Raw genomic sequence first — 22,020 nt, forward strand, 5'->3', positions numbered from 1 at the left:
TTTCTAGGTGCACCTCATGAAACTCAGTTTAATGAGTGTCTCTTTATAAAACAAGAATAACATGCAGAATCATAGAAGTCACCATGCCAACAAGAACATAAAAATGAAGTCAAAACATAAAGTGATCAGAGGGAGCTGTTGAGAGCTCATCACAAAGACTCCCTCTCTACTGTCCCACAGCTCCCAGTGAAACGTCAGTGCCTGCTCTGATAACAGTATGATTCCCTTCTAATAGTATTCACACAGTATAGCATTGATCCCTCTTTAGTTACTTTATATCAAATACAATGTCGCTATTCAAGTTTATATTGATTATAAAAATATCATATTTATATTCAGTTTGGTTTGTGATTAAAAATAAGGGAAAGTTATTAGAATAGAAAAATCTCTAAATAACTATTGTTCCATCAGTTACAAAACCCAAATAGGAGTGCTGTATCTAAATGATCCACAACCATGAGGCACTAACAAAAGGTCCCTTATGTCAATGGTTTTAAATGAAAAGCTTCTCTGAAAGGCATGATGTCAAATGACAGCGACCGACTGAGTGCTGTGAAGAACATTCAAGACAAGTTTTCATGACTTGTTTAAGATGTGTCTGTGCATTTCCCTTTAATTCCTGTCCAGTCTGGACTCGTCAGTTTTTTAAACGTAGCACTGTGTCAGTGACGGATTCTGTGGGGGAAATTGTTGTGGAGTTATCTTTTCATGAAGCACTTTGATATAGGGGAGAGATTTCTGGAATTTGGTTGTCACATCAGCGCACCACTCAAGCTAATGTTGCTGAGTACAAACACAACATGACCACCAGATTCAATGATTCTTCTTGGCTGTTTCTTCCCTTCATTCTTTGAATTCATCTCATACTGTATCTGCTGCCCTCCAGCATCCTTTTTATGTCTGCCTCTGATGTCCACACATCTACACTTCCCTTTAAGAGCGATGAGGTCTCTACAATGAACTCAGTTCATGTCAGTCTGTTCCCAGTCTTTCTTCTCACGCACAAAGTTTAACTATTGTGACCTGGACCTGTCTTTTCATCATTTTCCAAAGTTCTGCACAACTGTCATTGTTCATTGTTCCTTTCGCTGCTTCACTACACTCTTGCAGTTTGTATGAAATGGCCACCTGTTGAATTTATACTCCAATTAAATAGGGGGCAGTAAATCATCAGTACCTGCAAATGTAATCCTTCGCTAATCTTTAGTAAATACATATGTATACTGAATAGAAATCAGTACTTCATTGATTTTTGTAAATAAATTCTTATTGTGAGTTTTATGTCAGCATCACTTTTCAAACAAGTTGTGACAGGAGCAACAAAAGAAGTTGTGGACTGCTCCTAAAACACCTGTTTGAAACACTCCACAGGTAAACAGGTTCACTGGTAACAGCTGAGAGTATCACAATTGTGTATGAAAGGAGCATCCTCGAAATGCTCAGTTGATCACAAGCAAGGATGGGCCGAGGTTCAATATTTTGTAGAACACATTATTGTATACAGGAGATTACTACCTGTCGTCAGGAACAGTTTGTTTAAATGTCCTCAGATCCAGAAATGAGTTATCATTTTTGCACTTATGGTCCCCTCGTCTTGAACTTAGCTTGAGACTATCACATTTTTGTTCTCCAACATAAAATCCATCATTAAATGTCCCACAGTTTAATTATAAAGCTCTTCATTAAAAACAGTTAGCGGTTGCTAACAAGTGTCTAAATGAGACTTAAGAGGTTGTCGGGGACATTAAACGTCCTCACAGGGAACATGGAGACTCATCTAATCACTAGTCCATCTTTACAGGCCCACTTTAGTTACAAACTATTCTAACTCTGACTTTACAACTTTACAACAGTTTATAGAAAACCTGGATCGTAATTGTGTAGTAAGACGCTTAGTGGTGGTGACGTTTATGTCATGTGACCGTGATGTCATCTGTTTATAGCCTAACATTAGCTTCTTCTTACTGCTACACATTTCATTTAGCTTAACATCACAAACTGGTGTTCATCTGTTGAGATGTCTGAATGAACACAACCTGAAAGGATCAGAAACTTGTTTGTCACAAAGATTATTTTCTGTGATAATCCAAAATATAATTCAATAATCCCTAGAGGGAACCCGGGCCAGTTATCAGTTATCTACATAAATAAGTCATCTCGTGCATATTTGCATACCATGTAGATTTTAAGTATAAAATGATTGTTATTGTCCCATCATAATTGTAATGTTATTTACTTTTAGGACAGGACAGACTTGGATTGTATGTTCCTTTTGTTGTAACTAACTGTATTATATCTTTTATACTTTTCTTTTCTTGCTGTTGTGGTTGTTTGTGGGATTACTATTGTTTTGTTAAATATAAAAATAAAGTGAAGAAAAGCGTCTCGGATGAGAGAACAAACTAAAAACTGAAAGTCCAGTTACCTATGATACAGCACTTAGAATCAAAATAAAGTGTTCCAAATGAAAAGGTTTGGAGGCTGCCGGACTAATTGTTGACTGAGTGAAACCAGCTGTAAATAGGTGACATTATACTCTCTGCTCCCTTTATACTTATACTTTATACTGTATCACCTCACTATGACATTAACAGAAATTAACCTAACAGTATCGTTTGTTTGGAAAATAATGTGAAAACAGGATCCAGGTCATGAATGTCTGAACTGTCAGTTAAGAATTTCCCCTTTTAGTTCCTTTTGTTCCCCTGGAATCTGCTGAACTCACTACCAGAAGTGATCAACAGTCAGTCAGGAGTTCCTGGTGCTTTTCCCTGAAAGCCTAAAAATGATTTTGAAAGAGAAATTAAAGTGAAAGCTCTTCCTGTCCAGCTGAAACCGCCCCACTCTCTCCTCCTGCTGGCTGTAAGCAGTAGGGAAGGGGCTGTTAGTTGATTCTGACTTCATCCTCAGGGTTGACTGGCAGACCACCTACACACGCATAGACAAGACACACAAGACACAGACACACACACACACAGTGTAATGACATAAAGGAACAGCTATATTGAGTGAGACAGTGAGCTACATTAGTATAGTTGTCTGACTTACGCGGTCTGATCCTGATTGGCCAGATGAGGATGGAGCAGAGTGCCAATGTTGCAATGACTGCCACGCCTCCTGTTACTATGACCATGATGTAATGATAGAACCACACACAGGCCGGACAGCACAGCACAGTGCTGAGAGAAAGAGAGAGAGAGAAAACACAGCATGTTGGAGCAGAAGCAGCACAGCACTGCCCGCACGATGCGGAACCTCGTTCAGCATCGTGCGAGACAACAAAATCCAGTTCTGACATTTAGTCCATGCTACGAGTCAAGTTCTAAAAATGCTGGCTCCTACATTTCCGATGATGCAACTCATCAGCATCTTTTTCGTTAGACACATCATCAGCCACGCAGAAAACATCATACTTAATGTGTGTAGCGAATGTGTTTTTGTTGTGCGAGTGGCATGGCATGAGGGATGAGAATATGGGTCAGCTGTTCCACCACTTCAGTCCACACTCAAACAAGTCAACAACTACTGAATGATGATATTGATATTTGGTTCATGTGAGGATGGATTCTGATAACTTTAGTGATCCTGTGACGTTTCCTCCGGAGGCGTTAGTTACACCTCGGTTTAAAGTAAAAATCTCATTCAAGAGACATGAGTCAGTTGGAAGTGAAGAGGCCTCATAGATTGCCACTTGCCTCTGTATAGCACTTAGATTAATCAATCAGCTGATTTGAGAGTATTAAGTATTTAGATAATTGATGACATGTTTCAGTCATTTTTCCGTAGAAATGTCAAAGATTTTCTGGTGCCAGCATCTCAAACATCAGGACTTCTACTTTTCTTTGTATTTAAATCTGCATCAGTTGACTTCATTGTCATAAAGAATCAATGTACTATACAGAGTGCCATTCTAGTTTTTGACATATTATAGATAAAACGATCAATCGATTAATCGTGAATAATAATTGTCAGGATTATCGATACTGAAGATGATTATACAGTTCAGACCTGAATATTCTCCTCAGCATCAGCTCTGCGTTGTGTTTAGTTCAAGTTAACTAATGTTAGTTGACATGCTACTCTGAGAACACCACGCTTTAACATCACCGTTATTACTGTGTCATGACCATGTTAGCATTGATCTCACAGCACAACTGTGATGGAGAACAATATATATATAGCATGGAATCATCATCCAAAGTGAAAATTTTGTGGTTTGATGGAAATATACCACATCGCATATGCAAGTAAAATCACAGGATACTTATTAATAATACAGCATATATAATTTAGTGTTCTGGGATTTTACACGGCTTCTTTTATAGCCAGCGTCCAGGGAACACCACACCACAACACATTGAGAAGTTCAGTAAGCAAGAAAACAACCTTTTCAACTTTTGCAGCACTGAAAAACGTTCCATGGAAAAAAACAATCCATGTGACACATACAGTAAGAGCTACTGTGCCATGGCCATTGTTTGGTAGCAGCAGTGTCAAGTTATGGCTCAACAACTTTACTGTATAAATGTGTACAGCTGATGAGCGCTGAATGCATAGTGACGTTATTTCCAAAGGAGCTGATGAGTGAAGCTGCTGTCACCATTAACTTTGTTGTCTGGGTCTGAATCAGGAAAACCCTGTCTGCAGCATAACTTACCATGGTGATGAAGCCAGGTTAACAGAGCCACGTGTGTGTGACATGGAAAGTTCTGAGTTTAATCACATCCTCGCTGACCCTAACCCTGTACACCCTTCTGGACCAGTTGACTGTTCATATCATGTAAAATCAGTGTAATGTCCCTTTAAGTTAAGTAACCATGCATACATACTGTGTGTATATCAATACAGTGAGTAGTAAGTTTGTGTGTTTATACTAACTGGCAGGGATGCAGAGCCTGAATGATCATCACAGCCACTCCATTAGCCAACTTATCAGTGAAGCTCATGGCCCCGTACACAAACGCTCCACTTTGCTGCAGAGACACAGATGAAGAGGAGGAAATGTGATGTAGAAAACACCATCAGTGTAAAAAATCCAGGGTTAGATTTAAGACATTACAACTTCCAAAAGAGCAAGGGGGAATGTCACTACCTAATTTTAAAGATTATTTTTTTGCAGCTCAGATTAGACCCTTAATTAATTTGTGTAACCCGTCCTTTCAAGCTAGATGGAAAGATATAGAACTCTCAAGTCTAGTTGATTCCCCAATACAAGCAGCACTACCTCACAAACATCTGGGAGGACTTGTAGATAAGATACAGAACCCATGGATCAAAGGGCAGTTAAAAATATGGAATATGATAAAAGATGAGTACAAATTAAGTAACAAGTTACAAATAATCCAATGGTGTGCTTATGATCTGGAGTTTAAGGCTAACGCAATAGATAAGGGATTTAAATCATGGATCTTGAAAGGGATAATGACATACTATTCTCTTACAGAAAAGGGACAATTTAAAAGCTTTGATAGGTTGAAGGAAGACTGTGACCTGGACAGAACTGAATTTTTTAGGTTCCTCCAGGTACGTAGTTGTTTTGAACATATCAGAAAGGAAACAGACCTTAATGACCCCATATCAAATTTTTTTATTGATGCTTGTCAAAGAAAATCAAACAAGGGTGTCATCTCCAGAATTTATAAAAGCCTATTGTCCAGAGATGCACCGATCAGGATTTTTGGGGCCGCTCACCGCTCACCGCTCACCAAAAGCAGTATATGCCGATCCCGATATTCCGATCACCGATCACAGCGTCAAATCCATAAATTCCTCTATACTGTTGTCTTGTGTAACTTTCATATATTTAATTAATGATTCTTCTTACACAACATTGACATTGTATTATTAAGTATACAAATTAGGAGATAAGAAAGTATCATGAATTGACCACCGTTTTATTGCAGGCTGAGGCAATGTGCAATATTTCACACTCTAGAGACTCTCTTAGAGACAACTTGGACTCAGCTTACATAGAGCAACTGTAGCTTACTAGTGGGAATGCAGTCAGGGTGGGAATTTTGTCATTTTAGTGGCAAGTCCATTTGGCCTTCACTTTTTTTTCAGGGGCACCAAGGCCACGTGACAGGGCACAAAGGCCACTGAGTAAAATGTGTTGATTTACCTTTCAGACTGATACCATAACATCCTAATTTATAATAAGACATGGATTGTGTATTAAAACATTTTTCAATACCAAAATCCAACCAAAAATTAAAGTTACATTAGAAAGTAGTTTTTGTTAAGTATAGGGTTAGGGTGAGGTGGTTTTTAGTGTTATTGAATATTTCTCCCAATATAAATTCCCAAAAATTATGGCAAAGCACATTTTTTCCAAACAAAAAATTGTAGAATAAGCTGCAGGAGACCACTGATGTGTGGAGTGATTTTGGTGACACTACACTCTGAACAATAGTGAAGTTATTGAATTTTTTGTAGTTTCTCTTTTCGGTGTTGCACTTTGTAGACGGTCCCTGCGCCCTCGTCTCACAGCTGGCTGACCATACAGACCAGAGTTAATGTCCAGACGCTCGTTTTGATTAACATACGGTTGTAGCTCGGTGTCTGCCTTACTACGGTAGGAAAGAGCCGTCGTTTGTGTTTTAACAAGGTTTCACTTATGAGTTATTGATCCGGGAAGTTCGAATCTGTGAATATATTTCCAACTTTACCGGACTAAATCCTACCACATAAGTCAGTTACGTATCATGTCAAAACCGGCTGCGCTCGCTTGCTGTGCTGTAAACTTGTCGTTCTTCTGTTTTGAGACGCTGCTGCTGTTTGAGAGGCTTTCACGTGAGATCATCGTGATGATGAGACTCCACCTGCGCGAACCGCGGACTCACTGAAGTTACTGTGAGTGACTACTGTGCACTCAGGTGGCTGTAATTAAAGGCAAGCTCGCTACGCTGACCGGGCCAGGGGCACAGAGGCCACTGTGGCCGTACGATGAGTCTTTTTTCACTGGGCATCAAGGCCAAAGTGCGGGGCAACGGCGGCCATGAAATTCCCTCCCTGCATGCAGTTCTTATACTTAATTAAACGTCATCTGATCGGCCTCACGTGATCTATTTTGAGAACTCCGATCAAAACCGATAGGGGCATTATCGGCCGATTGCGATCGGTTGCCGATCGATCGGTGCATCTCTACTATTGTCTAAAAAGTCCCATAATACAGATAATGTTTGGAAAAAATGGGAGAGAGAGTGTAATCTGTGAATATCTGAAGAGGATTGGCTCGACATTTGCCAATCCCAGTGGAAATGCACCAGCTCTCATTCATGGTGAGAGTTCGGTTGGAAGTGCATGGTCCGTTTCTTCATTACGCCAAAACAAAAGGCACATTTTACTGGAGGGGAGGCTACGTGTTGGAGGCAATGTGGACACCGGGAAGCCAATCATTGGCATATCTTTTGGGAATGCTCGGTGGTTGAATCCTTTTGGGCAGAGCTTCATAAAGTATTAAGTGGTCTATTTAACACTAATCTACCTATGCAGTTTTCCACATTATTTTTAGGAAATTTTGACTTACAGGTCAGGAAAGCTGATGAATATTTATTTGATATTTTGATAACTGCTGGTAAAAAAGCACTTACAAGACGTTGGTTACTCCCCGATCCACCCACAATACAGGAGTGGATCGTGGTAAGTATCGTAAATGACATTTACCTTATGGAAAGGATTACCTCCTCCCCCCGCCTTCAAAAAATAACATTTACTAAAAGGTGGGCCAAGTGGGTTAAATATGCCGGTCTTGAACAGACAGAAGTACGGAATGGGTGACCTTGCAATGCTGTTACTTTGTTTTATTTTATTTTATTTTTCTGAATGTTTTGTTGGACCTAAGGATTAATCTGTATCACTCATACTTTACTTCAAAACTGCCTGGTAACATTTCTTTATTTGCTCTTTTATATAGATCTCTCTTTCCCAGTTTGTTCAAAGTTTTCAGATGTAATTCATTTAACTTTGTGTATTTTGTTTATTGTTTTGTACACACACAAAAAAATAACAATTGTGAGTGGCAGAAGTAACATTGTATGGTCCCTGAAAGTAACTACTGTATTGTAATGCTTTCACAAAATAAAAATAAAAAATGTCAAAAAAAGAAAACACCATCAGTGAAGGTTACACACACACACACACACACACACACACACACACACACACAGACGGAAATCAACTTTTTGGTCAACCTGCCACTGGGGCTGGTAAATTCTAAAATCTACCAGCCACTCAACATTTTTACCAGCCACTTTTATATTTAAGCGTTGATGTGTACAGGACGATGCCTAGAAACATATTTTTCTTGTACAAGACATGCACATAGTATTTCCCAATCAGTACTTGTTACCAGAGTTGATTATTCAGTAATTATGTGATACCAATGAATGATTACAGGGGTAAAACTATCCAAGGGTCATCTACTAGGTCGTGAAATTACATGAAATTAAGTCTGAATAGACAAAGTGGTTCAAACTGAAGGTTTGATGGTTAGAAATATATCAATATCTCCCTGAAACTAAAGGAATTTACAGTAAGCCTACTTCAGTTTATTTCACATGTTCAACTGCACTGGACCCACACAAAGGACGTGGAAATTGTTATAGAACAGTCTGCAAGAAGTAAGGAGAAAAGTTACCACAGTTCAGCTATTAAACACCAAGTCCTTACCACAGTACAGAACAATTACCCATTAACCTCAATGTCCCAATTCCAAATGTTGCACTATAACTGCAAATGAAAAACAATACAAAAGGATCTACCATTTTAAATCAAGTTTATTTAACATTTAATTTCTTTTCATTATTGTATAAATTAGGAATCAAGGAAAACAGCAACACTTACAGAGAAATACTGCTTTTCCTAAAAGTGTCTGTATTTTAATTAAGAATGTTTTTTATATAAATTACACAAAATATGATAAGTTTTACCTATTTCAGCCATAAGCGGTCAAATTGACCACACATCATTTTGCGGGGTTTCATTGTTACATTTTTCGCACGGTTTGCTGCTTTCATTGTCTCTCTTGTCTCTAACTATGTTAGCGGCCTCCAACTGCGCTTCTGTGAATTTACTTGTAAGTTGATTATGTAGTTGTATTATATAGAATAGTTGGCACCACGGGCAAACAAAAACGAGAGTTCCCCCTCCGTGAAACAGCAAGCGGAGCTGTTCAACACAAATATGCTGAAGTGATGCGACTCTGACTGTGTACCAGGGAAAGCCGAGGAAGAATGTCTGCATCCTGAGCACCGTGCACACAGGTGTGGGCACCTTTAATGGGGCGAAGGCAAAACCAGAGTCAGCGAGGACGCCCTGGACCAGATGGCGAGGGTGTACTCCGTCTAAGGCGGTACAAGGGGTTGCACAAGAAGATGTCCAGTGGCAGTCTTCTACAAAGTCCTCCACCTGGCTGGGACCAATGCCCGCATCTTGTTCAAGGAGTGCACCAGCAGCAGGAGAGCCTGGAGTCCTGCAGCAACTGTCAGAGGAGCTGAGGGCAGAATACATGGAGGGGAAAGGGGCCGTGACAGTCGGCACAAGGTGGGCAGCAGCAAACACGGACACAGAGGCAGTGCCGGTCCGAAAGAGCTGCAATTGGAACAAAACGTCGGACACTTGAAATACCACAAGTCCGTGTGTGGTAACTGTGCGAGGAGAGCGGAGGTAATCTGCGTAGACTGTGACCAGTGATTGCAACAGCTCTTTGTTTGTTTTTATTTTAGAGCAGCTCATTTCCAGCTTTTTCTATCATTGTTATTTTTTTATTATATATTATTATAAAATGTTTCACAATCAAATAAGTTACTTTTAATTGTTCATTTTCTTGTTCTGAGTTTTCTGATCTGAATGGATTGAACCCACCACAGTGACTGGTAAACTGATTTAATTCACCCGCCAGCACACAAATTCACCCACATTTGGCGGGTGCTAATTTCCATCCCTGACACACACACACACACACACACACACACAAGGCCGCCTTACTGTCTGGTCAGCAATGAGCTCGGCGGTCATGGCGAGTGATATGACCAGGATTGTGGCTGACCCTGCCCCCAGCAGCACAGCGGCCCCGTACACCCGCTGACCCATTGTATCATCCAGCAGCACCCAGTAGGAGAAGGCCATGATCAGCAGCAGGCCCACAAAGTAGGTGAGCTGGACCAGAGAAGAGACATAGTGTATGACAGGCTAGCTGACACATGGATTGTAGAATAAATAAAATCAGAAGTTGCTCTGTCTGGAATTCATCTGAATTGTTTTTGCCGAGTTTGCAAGAGGTCTGTTATGATGAGTTGTCTTTGTTTGGTAAAGGAGAGACACTTGAATTCACACTGTGGCTGTTGAATTTTTCTGTTTAGAACAAAATAGATATATCTTAGAATATTTCCTTTCTTGGCGTTTTGTGAGTATATTTTATTAATGTATTACACTGAAAATGCTTATGCCATATATCTCCCAGCTGAAACTATGGGGCCATCAGGCCATCACCTCTTGAGCTTAAAAGTAGTATCAGGGGGCTAGATGAGCCGAGACTAGCTGGTTAGCAGGCTAACTTCGAGGATATCTGTGTAACACAGAACATAACAAGCTTTGAACTCAAGCTCAAAGATGGATCGTTACAAAGTTCAACCCCCGAACCTTTAAGTTTTGTCATTTTTATGGTTCTTTACAGTTAAATTTGCAGGTTAACCTGTTGAACTGTTGCTGTAAGCACATTCCACGGCTAACGTGGCCGCTGTCTATTGTAGCACGCTGGAACAGTGTTGGAGTATTTAGTATGGAGGGACAGTCAAGAGAAATTGTGTGAACTGTATGCCTGGTTGGAAATGGATAAATTAGATCGGTGGCAGGTTAGATGGGGAAACATTTTCACGTTTCTCTTTGTGGAAGTTTATGCTGCAACACAAGCTGAGCTGGCTGTGCTGTCACCATTAACTTTAACACTCCTTCTGCTCTGTGATCCTCAGTATGTGTGTCTGCTGCTGCTGGATGTAAATGTTCTTGATAGAAAAGCCCCTCAGAGAAGGAATCACATCACATTTACTAATAAACCCACATTATCAGGCAGGCTATTCTCCAAAACACTCATTGGCCTGGACCTAATTTCTATTCCTATGTGAAGCCAATAAACACATTCATCTTTAAAATGTGTTTTCTATCTTACAATATGTTCCCTCTATTGCCAACAGAGTGATAAGAGCTAGAATAATGTTTGACTGGACTATCCCTGTTATTTTTGTCATACTGTGATATGATACCATCACTGGGATAAAATATGAAAGGATATATATTTAAGGTCATGTTTCCTACTTTTAGGTGTGAGGAATTACTTACACATTTTCCAATGAGTTTACTGAGAGGCTTCATGATGAAGGAGGACAGGAAGCCACTTAGGTACATCACCAATGGGATTGTTGCGATGAACTTCTGTTGGAGAGAGAACGAGACTGAATGAAGAAACAGAGGAGAGACTGCTGACAGAATATGACTGAGAAATTATAATATAGATTAGGGCTGTCAAAGTTAACGCGTTAATAACGCGTTAATAACGCGTTAACGCAACATCCTCTTAACGCCGTTAATTTTTTTAACGCGCGATTAATTCCTTCCTCACAATAATCCTGGATGAAAACATTACAAACTTCTCCAGCTTCTCTGTGAATTCTCTGGCATCCTCCTGTAAGTGAAGTTGTTGCGGCGGAGGAAACGATTCAGCCAACCAGCACTCGCTGCAAACTCCTCATCTCTGCTGTCACTCACGGTGGCGGACATTTGTTTCTCCATCGTCCTGATCATTCTGCGGGACACTCTCTCGTGGCGTGCCCGTTTGCTGATAACTCATCCCCGCATGTTTATCTCAGGCTCCTCGCTAGCCTTCTTCCTCCCTCCAGCAGGCAGCCTGGTCCTGCTGCTGTTCTCCTCAGACAGACGCTCAAGCTCCGTTTCTCTCACTCTCTTCTGGTCGACAGAGAAACATCTAGCGGCTGCTTCTCCCGAGTTTTCCTCTGCATATTTTAACAGAAAGTTTGAATTTCAAGTGGTACTTTTTATTGTTTTGCTGCACCGGAGCCATGGTGATCATCAGTGTGATACTGACTGACAGAAAGCAGCACACTGCGTGAAAAAGGCGAAGAAGAAAAACGTGCAGTGTCAGTGGACACCTCTTCTTCCTTAATTTTTAAAAAAATACAAAATTAGACCCGACATTTATTTGGAACCGGCGGTTATTTACCAAAATATACATCTGCACCGGCGTTTAAAGGGACCCTGTGGATAATTGAAACCTGTATTTTATTTGGTCATTTACGGTATGAACGGCAAACTACTTTCGAAACACTGCCAGATGGTTCGGTCGATAGGACAAAAGTTATCTGCATGTACTATCGACATGAAATGACTTACCATCAAAGTACATTGAGTCTCAAATATCACTTGCAAGCCAAACACAGGGCAGATGCAGAGAGCCCCCCCCCCCCCCGCCAAAAATGTCATAATGCAAGCATATTTGCCCTTTCTTATGTTGTTAAAAGTATTAAGAACATTAAAAAATACATCAAGGTACATTTAGAACAGAAAAAAATGTGCCAAAAAAATTGCGATTAATTTGCGATTAATCGCGAGTTAACTATGGACAAAATGCGATTAATCGCGATTAAAAAAATTAATCGTTTGACAGCCCTAATATAGATATGAAACAGAATGGTTACCTTTGGCAGACCCAGAGTGTTGATGAGATACATTGAGATGTAGGTTTGAGACAGATTGACTATCAACCTGGTGGACATGTAGAGTAAGGCCACCTACAGAGATCAACAGTAACACACACACCTGTCAGCTAGTAGCTTCAGGTGAGGTCAGAGTCACATCTGGTGTTTGACGTGTTGCTGTCCTCCTACCTGGTAAAAAGAAGGCTGCTGCAGCCAACATTTCCACTGCAGAAGAGATGAGACCGTCTTTGGGCGGCGCAGCAGGGGTCTCCGCTCACCCTCCTCCTGCTCCTCCTCTCCTCCTTCAGGCCTGGACTCTGTGGTTCCCAGATGGAAGAAGATGCAGAAGAGAGCGCCGATGACTAGCACAATCAATGCCAGATTCTGTGATCAAACACAACAGGCCAAGGTTAATAAACTGCAAGATGGCAGCCTGTTTCTCTGTTCTTCCACTTCCCTTGAACTGAGTGGCTGCAGACTGCTTCAGCGTGACATGGGTTTAAATTACACGTTGGGTAGATAACGCTCTGGTTTTTGTTTCACATTCGTGTTGACCTTTCAGGAGACACAAATGTTCCAGTAACTACACTTCCTGTGCATTATGAAGTGATATCTGTGTTGTCATGCTTCAGGAACACAATTTAAAGGGTTTAGGTTACATTTAGTCATATTAATGTCCCCATTGCAAAAATTGTGAGAAACAGTTGCATCAATGTTTTTCAATGTTGAGCCATCTTGTATCTGTGAGGTCCCTGAGCCACACTGTCAAAGGTTTTCGTTGTGCTGCCCACAAGTAATATCTAAGATTTGGGAGTCCCAGTCGTCCTGCCTTTTTGGAGAGTTGCAAAGTTTTAACTCTGACCCTTGGACGTTTCCCTTGCCAAATGAATCCGGAGAACAGTCGGTCTAATTTTTTAAATGTGCATTTAGGTATCTCCAATGGTAGCATTTGAAAGATAAAGTAACCTGGGCAGTACATTCACCCGTATGCTCTCCACACATCCTAATAGGGATAAAGGGAGTGCCGTCCATCTGTCCATATCATTGCTGATATTTTGAATTATTTTCTTATAATTTGCATCACACATTTTCTTTAATGATGGGGGGATATATATCGCAAGATACTTAATACCGTCTTTGGGCCATTTAAATCCACTTCCATCTATAAACTGCTGCGAGACTTTGCCTTCTCTACTCATAGCCTCAGTTTTATCTAAGTTCACTTTATATCCTGAGTAGAATCCAAATTCAGAAATTATCTCTTTTAAGTGTGGGACTGTCAATGTAGGTTCTGTCAGGTAAAGCAGCACATGGTCTGCATATAACGAAATTTTATGATCCTCTCCATTAATTATCATGCCCTTTATATTGTTATCCTCTCTGATGAGCTGAGCCAATCGCAAACAGGAGTGGGGACAATGCACATCACTGCTTGAATCCACGTTGTAATGTGAAGGTCTTCGACCTATATCCATTCACTTCAACTGAAGCCTGTGGGCTCTAGTTTAGTATTTGAATCCATTTCAAGAAATGTAAATATTTTTCAATGTTTGAATTAGGAACTGCCAAGATACACGGTCAAAAGCCTTATGTACGTCAAGTGATTGACCGTTGCCTCTTGCTTCTTCCCTTGTGAATGTGTTACTAAATTTAGCAGCCTATGGATGATATCTCCATAATACCTTCCATTGATAAACCCAGTTTGATCCAGATGTGTAATGTGGGTGCTAATTTTGTTAGTGGTTTGTTAAAGGTTGGTAGTATGCGAAGGTCCCCATTCAGTAACAATGTAGGCCAATATGACTGGCATTCTGTAGGATCTTTGCCCTCTTTTTGTATAACTACTACTGTTGCTTCATTCCAGGAAGGGGCCATGATTCCAAATTTGAAAGCATGATGGTATGCTTTTAGTAATAGAGGTGATATTACATCTTTAAAAGTTTTATAGAATTCATTAACAAAGCCATCTGGGCTGGGACTTTTATTATTTTTTAATGATGATATTATAAGTCTTTTAAGCCAACAACCGGCTAGCTCTGTATCCATGTTCGTAGAATTTTTGCTTTGCAAATCGTAGATTGCCCTCAATCTTGTCAGAAATTAGGTTATTTAATTCTTTCTGTGCATCTTTAAGAGGGGTCAATAGACTGTAATATTAGGATGGTGAAACAAAGTAAACTTTGTTTTAGTGTCGTAGCACCAGACTACAGAGCAGCTCCTTCCTTCAGACTGTGACACTCCTGAATAAATAAGGTCGGATAAGTCAGAATCCAACCCAGTGCCAGACATTAAGAATAACTATAATAATTATGTAGAGATAAGCCTTCAAACCGATGGTCTTGTTTGCTTATGTAGGTCCTATAGAGGCCTCAGTATTAAATTCAGTTTCATAAGTTCCTTGTCATATGCTGAGAGTGGTTGAAACATGAATCTTTTCCAACACGGACTCTGCTGTAATGACATTTACAGGCACAGTATCTCTTTCATTAAATGTGTACTAGCTAAATACATGTAGACACAACTGTAAAGGGCAGGAATCAAAACACAACAGAAGGGTGTTGTCTGGGGTTTTGGGGAAGTCTGTGAGCCCTTTGTTCCTGGTAATAAAAACCACTTCACACCATGAAATGACCAAAAAACAAACATTTAGTTTTGACTATAAAACAGATTGTGAAGGTAATGCCTCATCAGTCCACAAGTCCAAATCCACTGAGCGGTTTTTATTCAGGGCCATTTCAAGTTCCATGTTGTTCAACTAAATCACAGAGACATAATGAGAACACACTAAAACAAATGCACGTTTGTGACTGTGAAGCTTGGCCAGCACCCAATCAGGAGGACTGTCTGCATGCTTACTCTATTAATTCACAGGTTCCCCCCTCTAACTTTTCTTTTTCCTTCTTCCTTTTCAATCAGCTTACTGAGGGTGCTCACTCCATAACCTCATTCAGAACCAATCAGATTTCACCACGAAGTCTGTGAGCAAGAAGTCACAGAAAGTGGCAGCTGTAAGACCAGACTACAGAGCAGCTTCTCCCCCGTGATTTATAAATTCATGAGTGTGGGAGAAAAATCTAGGGTCCAGAACACTCTGGCCTCACAAGATAAGATGTCGTACTTCCCCTTAAAGGTTAGGCCTGATAAGAATGATTACACTTTACACATACATATTATACAAAATACAATCTTTGATATTGCATAATGACAATCAATCAATTAATCTTGAATCCTGAATATTGTTGCTGTCAAACTGTCACACAGTTCCTGTCTCTGCTGCTGTCACTTTAGTGTGAGATCAATGCGACCTTCCTCCAACTCATTCACCTTCACTTTTATCTGAACCAGCATCCATGATTCCTCTTACCTCCCTCCTGCTCCACGTCAAATTCATCCACAAGTTCAGCTATCGCTCTTCACCCCTTCACCAGCACCACAGTGTCTGGACTGGACTCACAGGATATTCCAGTAGGGCTCATGGAGTGACAGTCCAATTAAAGTGATGATGTCTTGGAGACTCCTCACGTCTTCAGCACATCATTTAATTACTCTATATTTTAGTTACAGAAATCCTCAGTATTTGCGACAAGAAGTAGACTCACAAGTCAGAAATGAGAGTTTAACCTCATTCCATATGAATACTAAAGTCACACAGCTGCACCTCTTGTCCCAGCTCAGGAGAAGCAGCCATCGAAATACAAAACAGTGTTGTCAAAATTTGAGATTTTTTTAATAGATATAAAATTCTGAATATTTCAAACTGCTTCAATACCAATTTTCCACAGTATTGATACACCAGAACCAGCTGTGGTTTCTCACTCTCTCTTCTCTCTGACAGCAGCTGACACACACCGCTGCAGTGACCACACAGGCTCGCCTCCTAAATTACCTCAAGTGAATTCACATAGATGCTGTTGTGCTAAACCTACAGTACACAAGCCTCGTTACATTACTCTTTTATTAAAAGTCTAACATTGTATGTCCTGTGGCATCGAATATCAGTATTTTTCAAGTATTGTATCAAACTTAGAAATTCCAGTACCATGATAATGCTACGAAATATAGAGGGGTGTAGTCTGTAGTCCTAAAACCTGATATAATTTAGCATGTTAGCATGTTGGCACTTCATGTTCCCTTGTTTCAAAGTCTGAGAGTGTGACTTTACAAGTTGTACATTGATCAGTTTACAGAAAACCTGGATGGTAATTGTGTAGTAAGACGCTTAGTGGTGGTGACGTTTGAGTCATGTGACTGTGATGTCATCTGTTTGTAGCCTAACATTAGCTTCTTACAGCTACACATTTAAATTACGCTTCAAACATGGGATTAACTACAAAAATAAGTCATATACCGCTCTATAGACACAAACACAACAATAAGGCTTCTGCTACTGGCTTTGCCCAGGTAGAAAATCAGGGCCTGTTCTGGTATGTTCAGTAGTGTTCACTGTTAGGGTCTAGCAGCATTTTCAGTTCTTGAACACTGTCATGTGATTAGAACGCCTACTCACCCTGAAGATGTTGACATCTGCTGGTCCGAGTGCATCACTGAGCGGGACGTCATCGCCTCCGGCCTGGACATGGAACAGCAGGTAAGCCACTGCATACACTGTGATGTTGGCTATCACTGTGAATGCATACCTACACGCACAAACACAAACACACAAACACACACACACACACACACACACACCAAGGTTTAAATCAGATCATGAGTACGAAGTTTCTCCGTGTGCGTTGTAAAACGTACCGGTATGCAGTGAGTTCGACTTTAGCATGCTCACAGGTGACCAACTCCGGAATGAGAGACAGGTGTGAGATCTGAGTGGCTGCCCAGCCGAACTGAAAGACGATGATGAACGGGACAAAATAGGTCAAACTGGCCCACTGAGGGGTGTCAGTGCTGCAGCCCAGACACTGGTTGAATATGAAGGCAAAGGACAGCAGCACACTCAGTGTACCTAAAGAACACGCACGCACGCGCGCGCACACACACACACACACACACACACACACACACACACACACAATGAATTCAGGGCATTTTCACACCTGTAGTTGAGAAAAAATGACATGTTGCTGTGTCTTAGTTCTGACTGACAGGACTTGAAACAGACTGACAGGGAACTCACTGATTGGGCAGTTATGACTTACAGTTACTACTGTGAAACTGCTGACACAAACATATTAATGAACTACACAGAGTGGAGAACAGCACAGCTGTTTCAAGTCAGGATAAATTCCAGCACTGACATGTTACCATGAAGTGATTTAACATAAATACAGGGCAGATAGGCTACTGATCAATAAAAGATCTCTTCTGCACAGAATTCACGATGAGCAGATCAATTCATTAGTAGTTTAGATTGTGAAATATATCAATTATCAAAAATGTTGTGTTTCCTCTGTTTGTTCTCACACCACAAGCGAACCGTACCAGAATTCACCTGGAAGTGGACTAAAACCCTCCTTTCGTTCGCACCAAGATTTGGTTAACTGCTCAATGTTTGGCTTTCTCAATCTTCATGTGCTCCCATACATGTTGAATGGGGTTGAGGTCATGTGACTGTGGAGGACCTTCTCTGGTCTTCAGTAGTAGGATCAAAGCTTTGAAGTGTGTTTGTTACTGAGTTTCACATTTATGGGAAGACTTGTAAGACTGTAAGACAATAATTCTGTGACATCTCTAGATGAAAAATTGTATGCAAATTCAAATGCAAAACATATTAAAATAGTTTGCTTCGTTACATACAAACCAAGTCTGCATCACTTTTAAAAGCTGTCATTAAAAAGTCTTGTAAAACGACTCAGATCAGTAAAATATATGCTTAGTGTTCAGTATGGGAGCATAGTCCAAACATAGTCCAAACAGCACCTGCATAAAGTTTACATGATCCTAAGCCTTTCACCACTAGCTTAATTCACAGACCACTAATACTTTTCAAAGTTATACAAATATAAGAATTTGTCAGCATAAACATGTATCCGTGTATACATAGGTTAGACTCTTAGTTATATTATTAAATAAAAACAAAACTCCTTTAAAAGATGACAGCAGAGAATATAAGGATACCACCCTGTCTACCTGTCGCTCTGTTTGACTTACCTACTAAATGCCATGATTTCCTCTTGCCGTAGTTGCCACAGCCAGGGGTTCGGTCAGATTCATATCCAATGAGAGGCGTACAGATAGCATCAGCTACCTGCCCAACCAGCAACAACACACCTGCATCAAAAGTAGACATTCAGTAACATACAGCGATGACAGACAGAGAAGAAATATGGATACAGACAGACAGACAGACAGACAAATGTAACAATGTACCGAATTTCCCAATATCGCACTAAAATGTCTTAATACTGTCGCTGTGATGATACTGTGACTGTGATGATATCTGCCAACCTATTACGTTGTTATTTTGCTGGTAACACTCCGACGTTGCCACTCATTCTCTGTAGCAACTTTTTGCTGCAATAGTGTCTCTGTGCTTGTTAGATGGAGCAAGCAGGCCGGCTGTCCCCAGGGTGGCCTGCTCCACCAACCATCCTGTCTGCTTCACCTTACGAGCCCAGAGACACTGCAGCTTTGGCAGCGAGTCGTGGTCAGCTCAAGATCTGCGGCATCAGCTCGTTTGAAACAACCGCAAGAAAAACACAACATCAAACCATTATTACCAGATAACCACTTAAGATACAGTTAGGAAACAATAATATTTCGGTGATGCTGACAGAGACTGTTGTGTTTGGTTTGATTGGCTACTGTTTACACATGTGTGGGTGATGAATGCTACTTTTATTTTCTGATAGAAGGAAAGAAGAAGGGGCTCAAGTAAAAAGTAATAAATGCTGTGCACATCACATTTATAATGAAAAGACATTGTTCAGGTCATCTCTTGTTTTTTATATCATGACCATATCTTACTGTGGGTTTTTGGTATGGCACAGACACACAGACACACACATACAAGACAGACAGACAGGCACACAGACAGAGTACTAACCTGCATAAGTGTTCTGGAAGCCCAGGACTGAATGGTAAAAGACCAGCAGGTAGGTGAACCACATTGAGGCACACAGGTCGTTGAGAAAGTGTCCCACCGCATAGCTGAGCCTCCTGAGGGCGGACAGAGAGCTCGGTGTGTCCGACATTATGGCTCGTGGCAGACAAATCCCGTTTAAATGAAGATCTCAGCACTTCGTCAGCTACATTAACAGGAACAAGTTAATCGGACTGATTTAGCTGAAGAAGCACTGTTTTTTCGCGTCTAGGAGAAGTAGATCTGGTTGAATGACGAAAGACCTGTTTTCGGTTCCCTTTTTCACATGATACTATTTTTACATATACTTCATATTATCGTGTCAGTCCATTCAGCAGGCTGTATATTCCCAAATGTTTCCTTCCATCTCGGTGTCAGTTTCCTGTGGCAGTCAGGTGACCGTGTAGAGCTGTGCCCCAGCCAGGAGAAGCGTCAGAGGAGAAACCGAAACAGAGCCAGAGCGAGAGCAGAGGACCTACCGGCTGACATCACATTAACTATGACTGAAGCAGATGGGCATGTTTCACCTCAGCTGCCTGTCAGGTGGGAGTTAAAGACGTCGACTCATACATTCCCATTAAGACCTGACGTCGTCTTTACACAGGCATCTCTTGATTGGTATTCTCTAGACATTCCGCACAGCAGCACAACGTCTACAGTTGGATCCACCTCGGCCCAGAGACCGGCTCCATCGTTAACATTTAGCTAACTAGCTACAGACGAACAACACAAAGACACGAACAGACGTAAACAACAGCGCAGACCTGCGGTGACGATGTCGGCAGAAACAGCCCAATAGCAAACGCTCAGTGCTGCTCTCGGGTTACATTTTATCACGTGACGACAGACTGAACACCAAAGATGACGTATGTAACAGATAAATATCCCCAACTCACTTCCGCTGTTGCGTAATTAACTGTATAACACATATTAAAAGTTTACTTTAAAAGTCACTTTAAACGTATAAAAGCAGGCGCCATTTGATATCCATCTACATGTTAGTTACATTTGTCAAGATATTGTTTTCAAACACAACAAAACTGATTTTAAAAAAAATACATATTGATTGGCATATATATATATATGGGTGGATGACGTGACATGGCAATTTTGCTGTCTTCAGTGTCAAACATTTATGAATAAAAAATATATTTGCCAAAAACCTTCTCAATCTTGTGCAGAACATTATGCTTTATGTGAACATACTCAACATTAACACAGTTCATCACTCATTTTTTCAGAATCTTCAACCAAACATAACAAAAGTCATATGGTGTGACTGTCCGGCACTTGTTTCTCAAAGTGAGAACTTGAATAAAACTAAGAAAAATGAATGCAAAAATTCTCAAAAAAATGCAGGAAAATAATACAGATGTCTATTTGTGAGCCTACTCTTTTCAAAGTCCAAGCATAATGTTTTGAGTCAGTTATAATTAAAAAGATTTTGTCCCACAAATCAAAATCACATGGTGTGACACTATCTTGGGATATTTCAACGGGCAATTGCTTTGATACCCTTGGGAAGGAGAGGACCTTCTTCAGCAAAGTTGCACACACTAGCAATGTACTGCTAGTACTGTACAACCTGAGGTGAGTCATCATTTTTATATTTACAATAAATCAGATCTTGTTGGCACTCTGACAAAAGTCCCACTTCAAGATGTCTTTTGGTGTGACACATTTTTCATAAAAATGCAAAAGAAATTTTACGATTTTGTCATAATAACATGTAAATCTATGCTGCTTTGTAATAGCTAGCATGTTGTTAGTATGCTGATGTATAGCTACAAGACTCAAGGTTGTGCTAAGTGCAGAAAACGTCATATAGTGTGACACTTCATCATATGGTGTGACATGTCTGCCTCTCACACCACATGATATGAATTGTAATTTCCTGCAGATATAACAATAAATAACAAAGTCCAATGTATGTTTTGTCCCTTTAAACATTTATTTAGGTCCATCATCACATAAAAGCTGTAATTATCCACAATCGATTGTGTTTAGTTTAATTTAGTTTTATTCTGTGATACAGATTTCTAGTTTATCAGACAGACACAACAGACCCCTTCACAGAAACCTTAGAATGCTGTTAAAGTCTAAACAATGTTTTGTCTTCATCTCAAACCATATATTTCCTTTTCTTTTGAGGCAGATAATGATGACAAGTGCAGAGAGGACAAAGAAATACAGGGAGAGACTGAATTCAGACCCTGCAAAGAAAGAGGAGTTGCTGAGGAAAAGAAAAGAAAAGTAAACAACAACTGTCTGTTCCCA

General features: G+C 40.4%; 1 protein-coding gene across 3 annotated transcripts; it reads right to left on the bottom strand.

Annotated features, from left to right (window-relative positions):
• On the bottom strand, positions 1-20,557 carry LOC115572614 (major facilitator superfamily domain-containing protein 12-like). 3 transcript variants are annotated; one of them, XM_030402916.1, is made up of 11 exons: positions 19,708-20,555; positions 18,813-18,932; positions 17,457-17,667; positions 17,218-17,347; positions 12,900-13,094; positions 12,711-12,803; positions 11,338-11,430; positions 9,988-10,158; positions 4,879-4,973; positions 3,049-3,179; positions 1-2,928 (listed from the first exon to the last, which is right to left on the bottom strand). In XM_030402916.1, the coding sequence occupies exons 1-11, from the start codon at positions 19,853-19,855 to the stop codon at positions 2,885-2,887; spliced, it is 1,431 nt and encodes a 476-aa protein (XP_030258776.1). In that variant the 5' UTR covers positions 19,856-20,555; the 3' UTR covers positions 1-2,884. The 3 variants fall into 3 exon arrangements, with proteins under 3 accessions (XP_030258776.1, XP_030258778.1, XP_030258777.1); XM_030402918.1 differs by lacking the exon at positions 9,988-10,158 and having other exon boundaries at positions 19,708-20,557; XM_030402917.1 differs by lacking the exon at positions 12,711-12,803 and having other exon boundaries at positions 19,708-20,556.
• Positions 20,558-22,020: the final 1,463 nt, after the last annotated feature.

The sequence above is a fragment of the Sparus aurata genome, chromosome 21 (genome assembly GCF_900880675.1).
Source record: "Sparus aurata chromosome 21, fSpaAur1.1, whole genome shotgun sequence".
NCBI lineage: Eukaryota > Metazoa > Chordata > Actinopteri > Spariformes > Sparidae > Sparus > Sparus aurata.

Excerpts from the sequence above, each read along its gene's own strand:
- LOC115572614 (XM_030402916.1), bottom strand. The coding sequence starts at position 19,855 with ATGTCGGACACACCGAGCTCTCTGTCCGCCCTCAGGAGGCTCAGCTAT. Across the intron at positions 13,095-17,217 it reads CAGATGTCAACATCTTCAGG|AATCTGGCATTGATTGTGCT; the intron begins GTGAGTAGGCGT and ends GTTTGATCACAG. Across the intron at positions 12,804-12,899 it reads AGCAGCCTTCTTTTTACCAG|GTGGCCTTACTCTACATGTC; the intron begins GTAGGAGGACAG and ends TGATCTCTGTAG.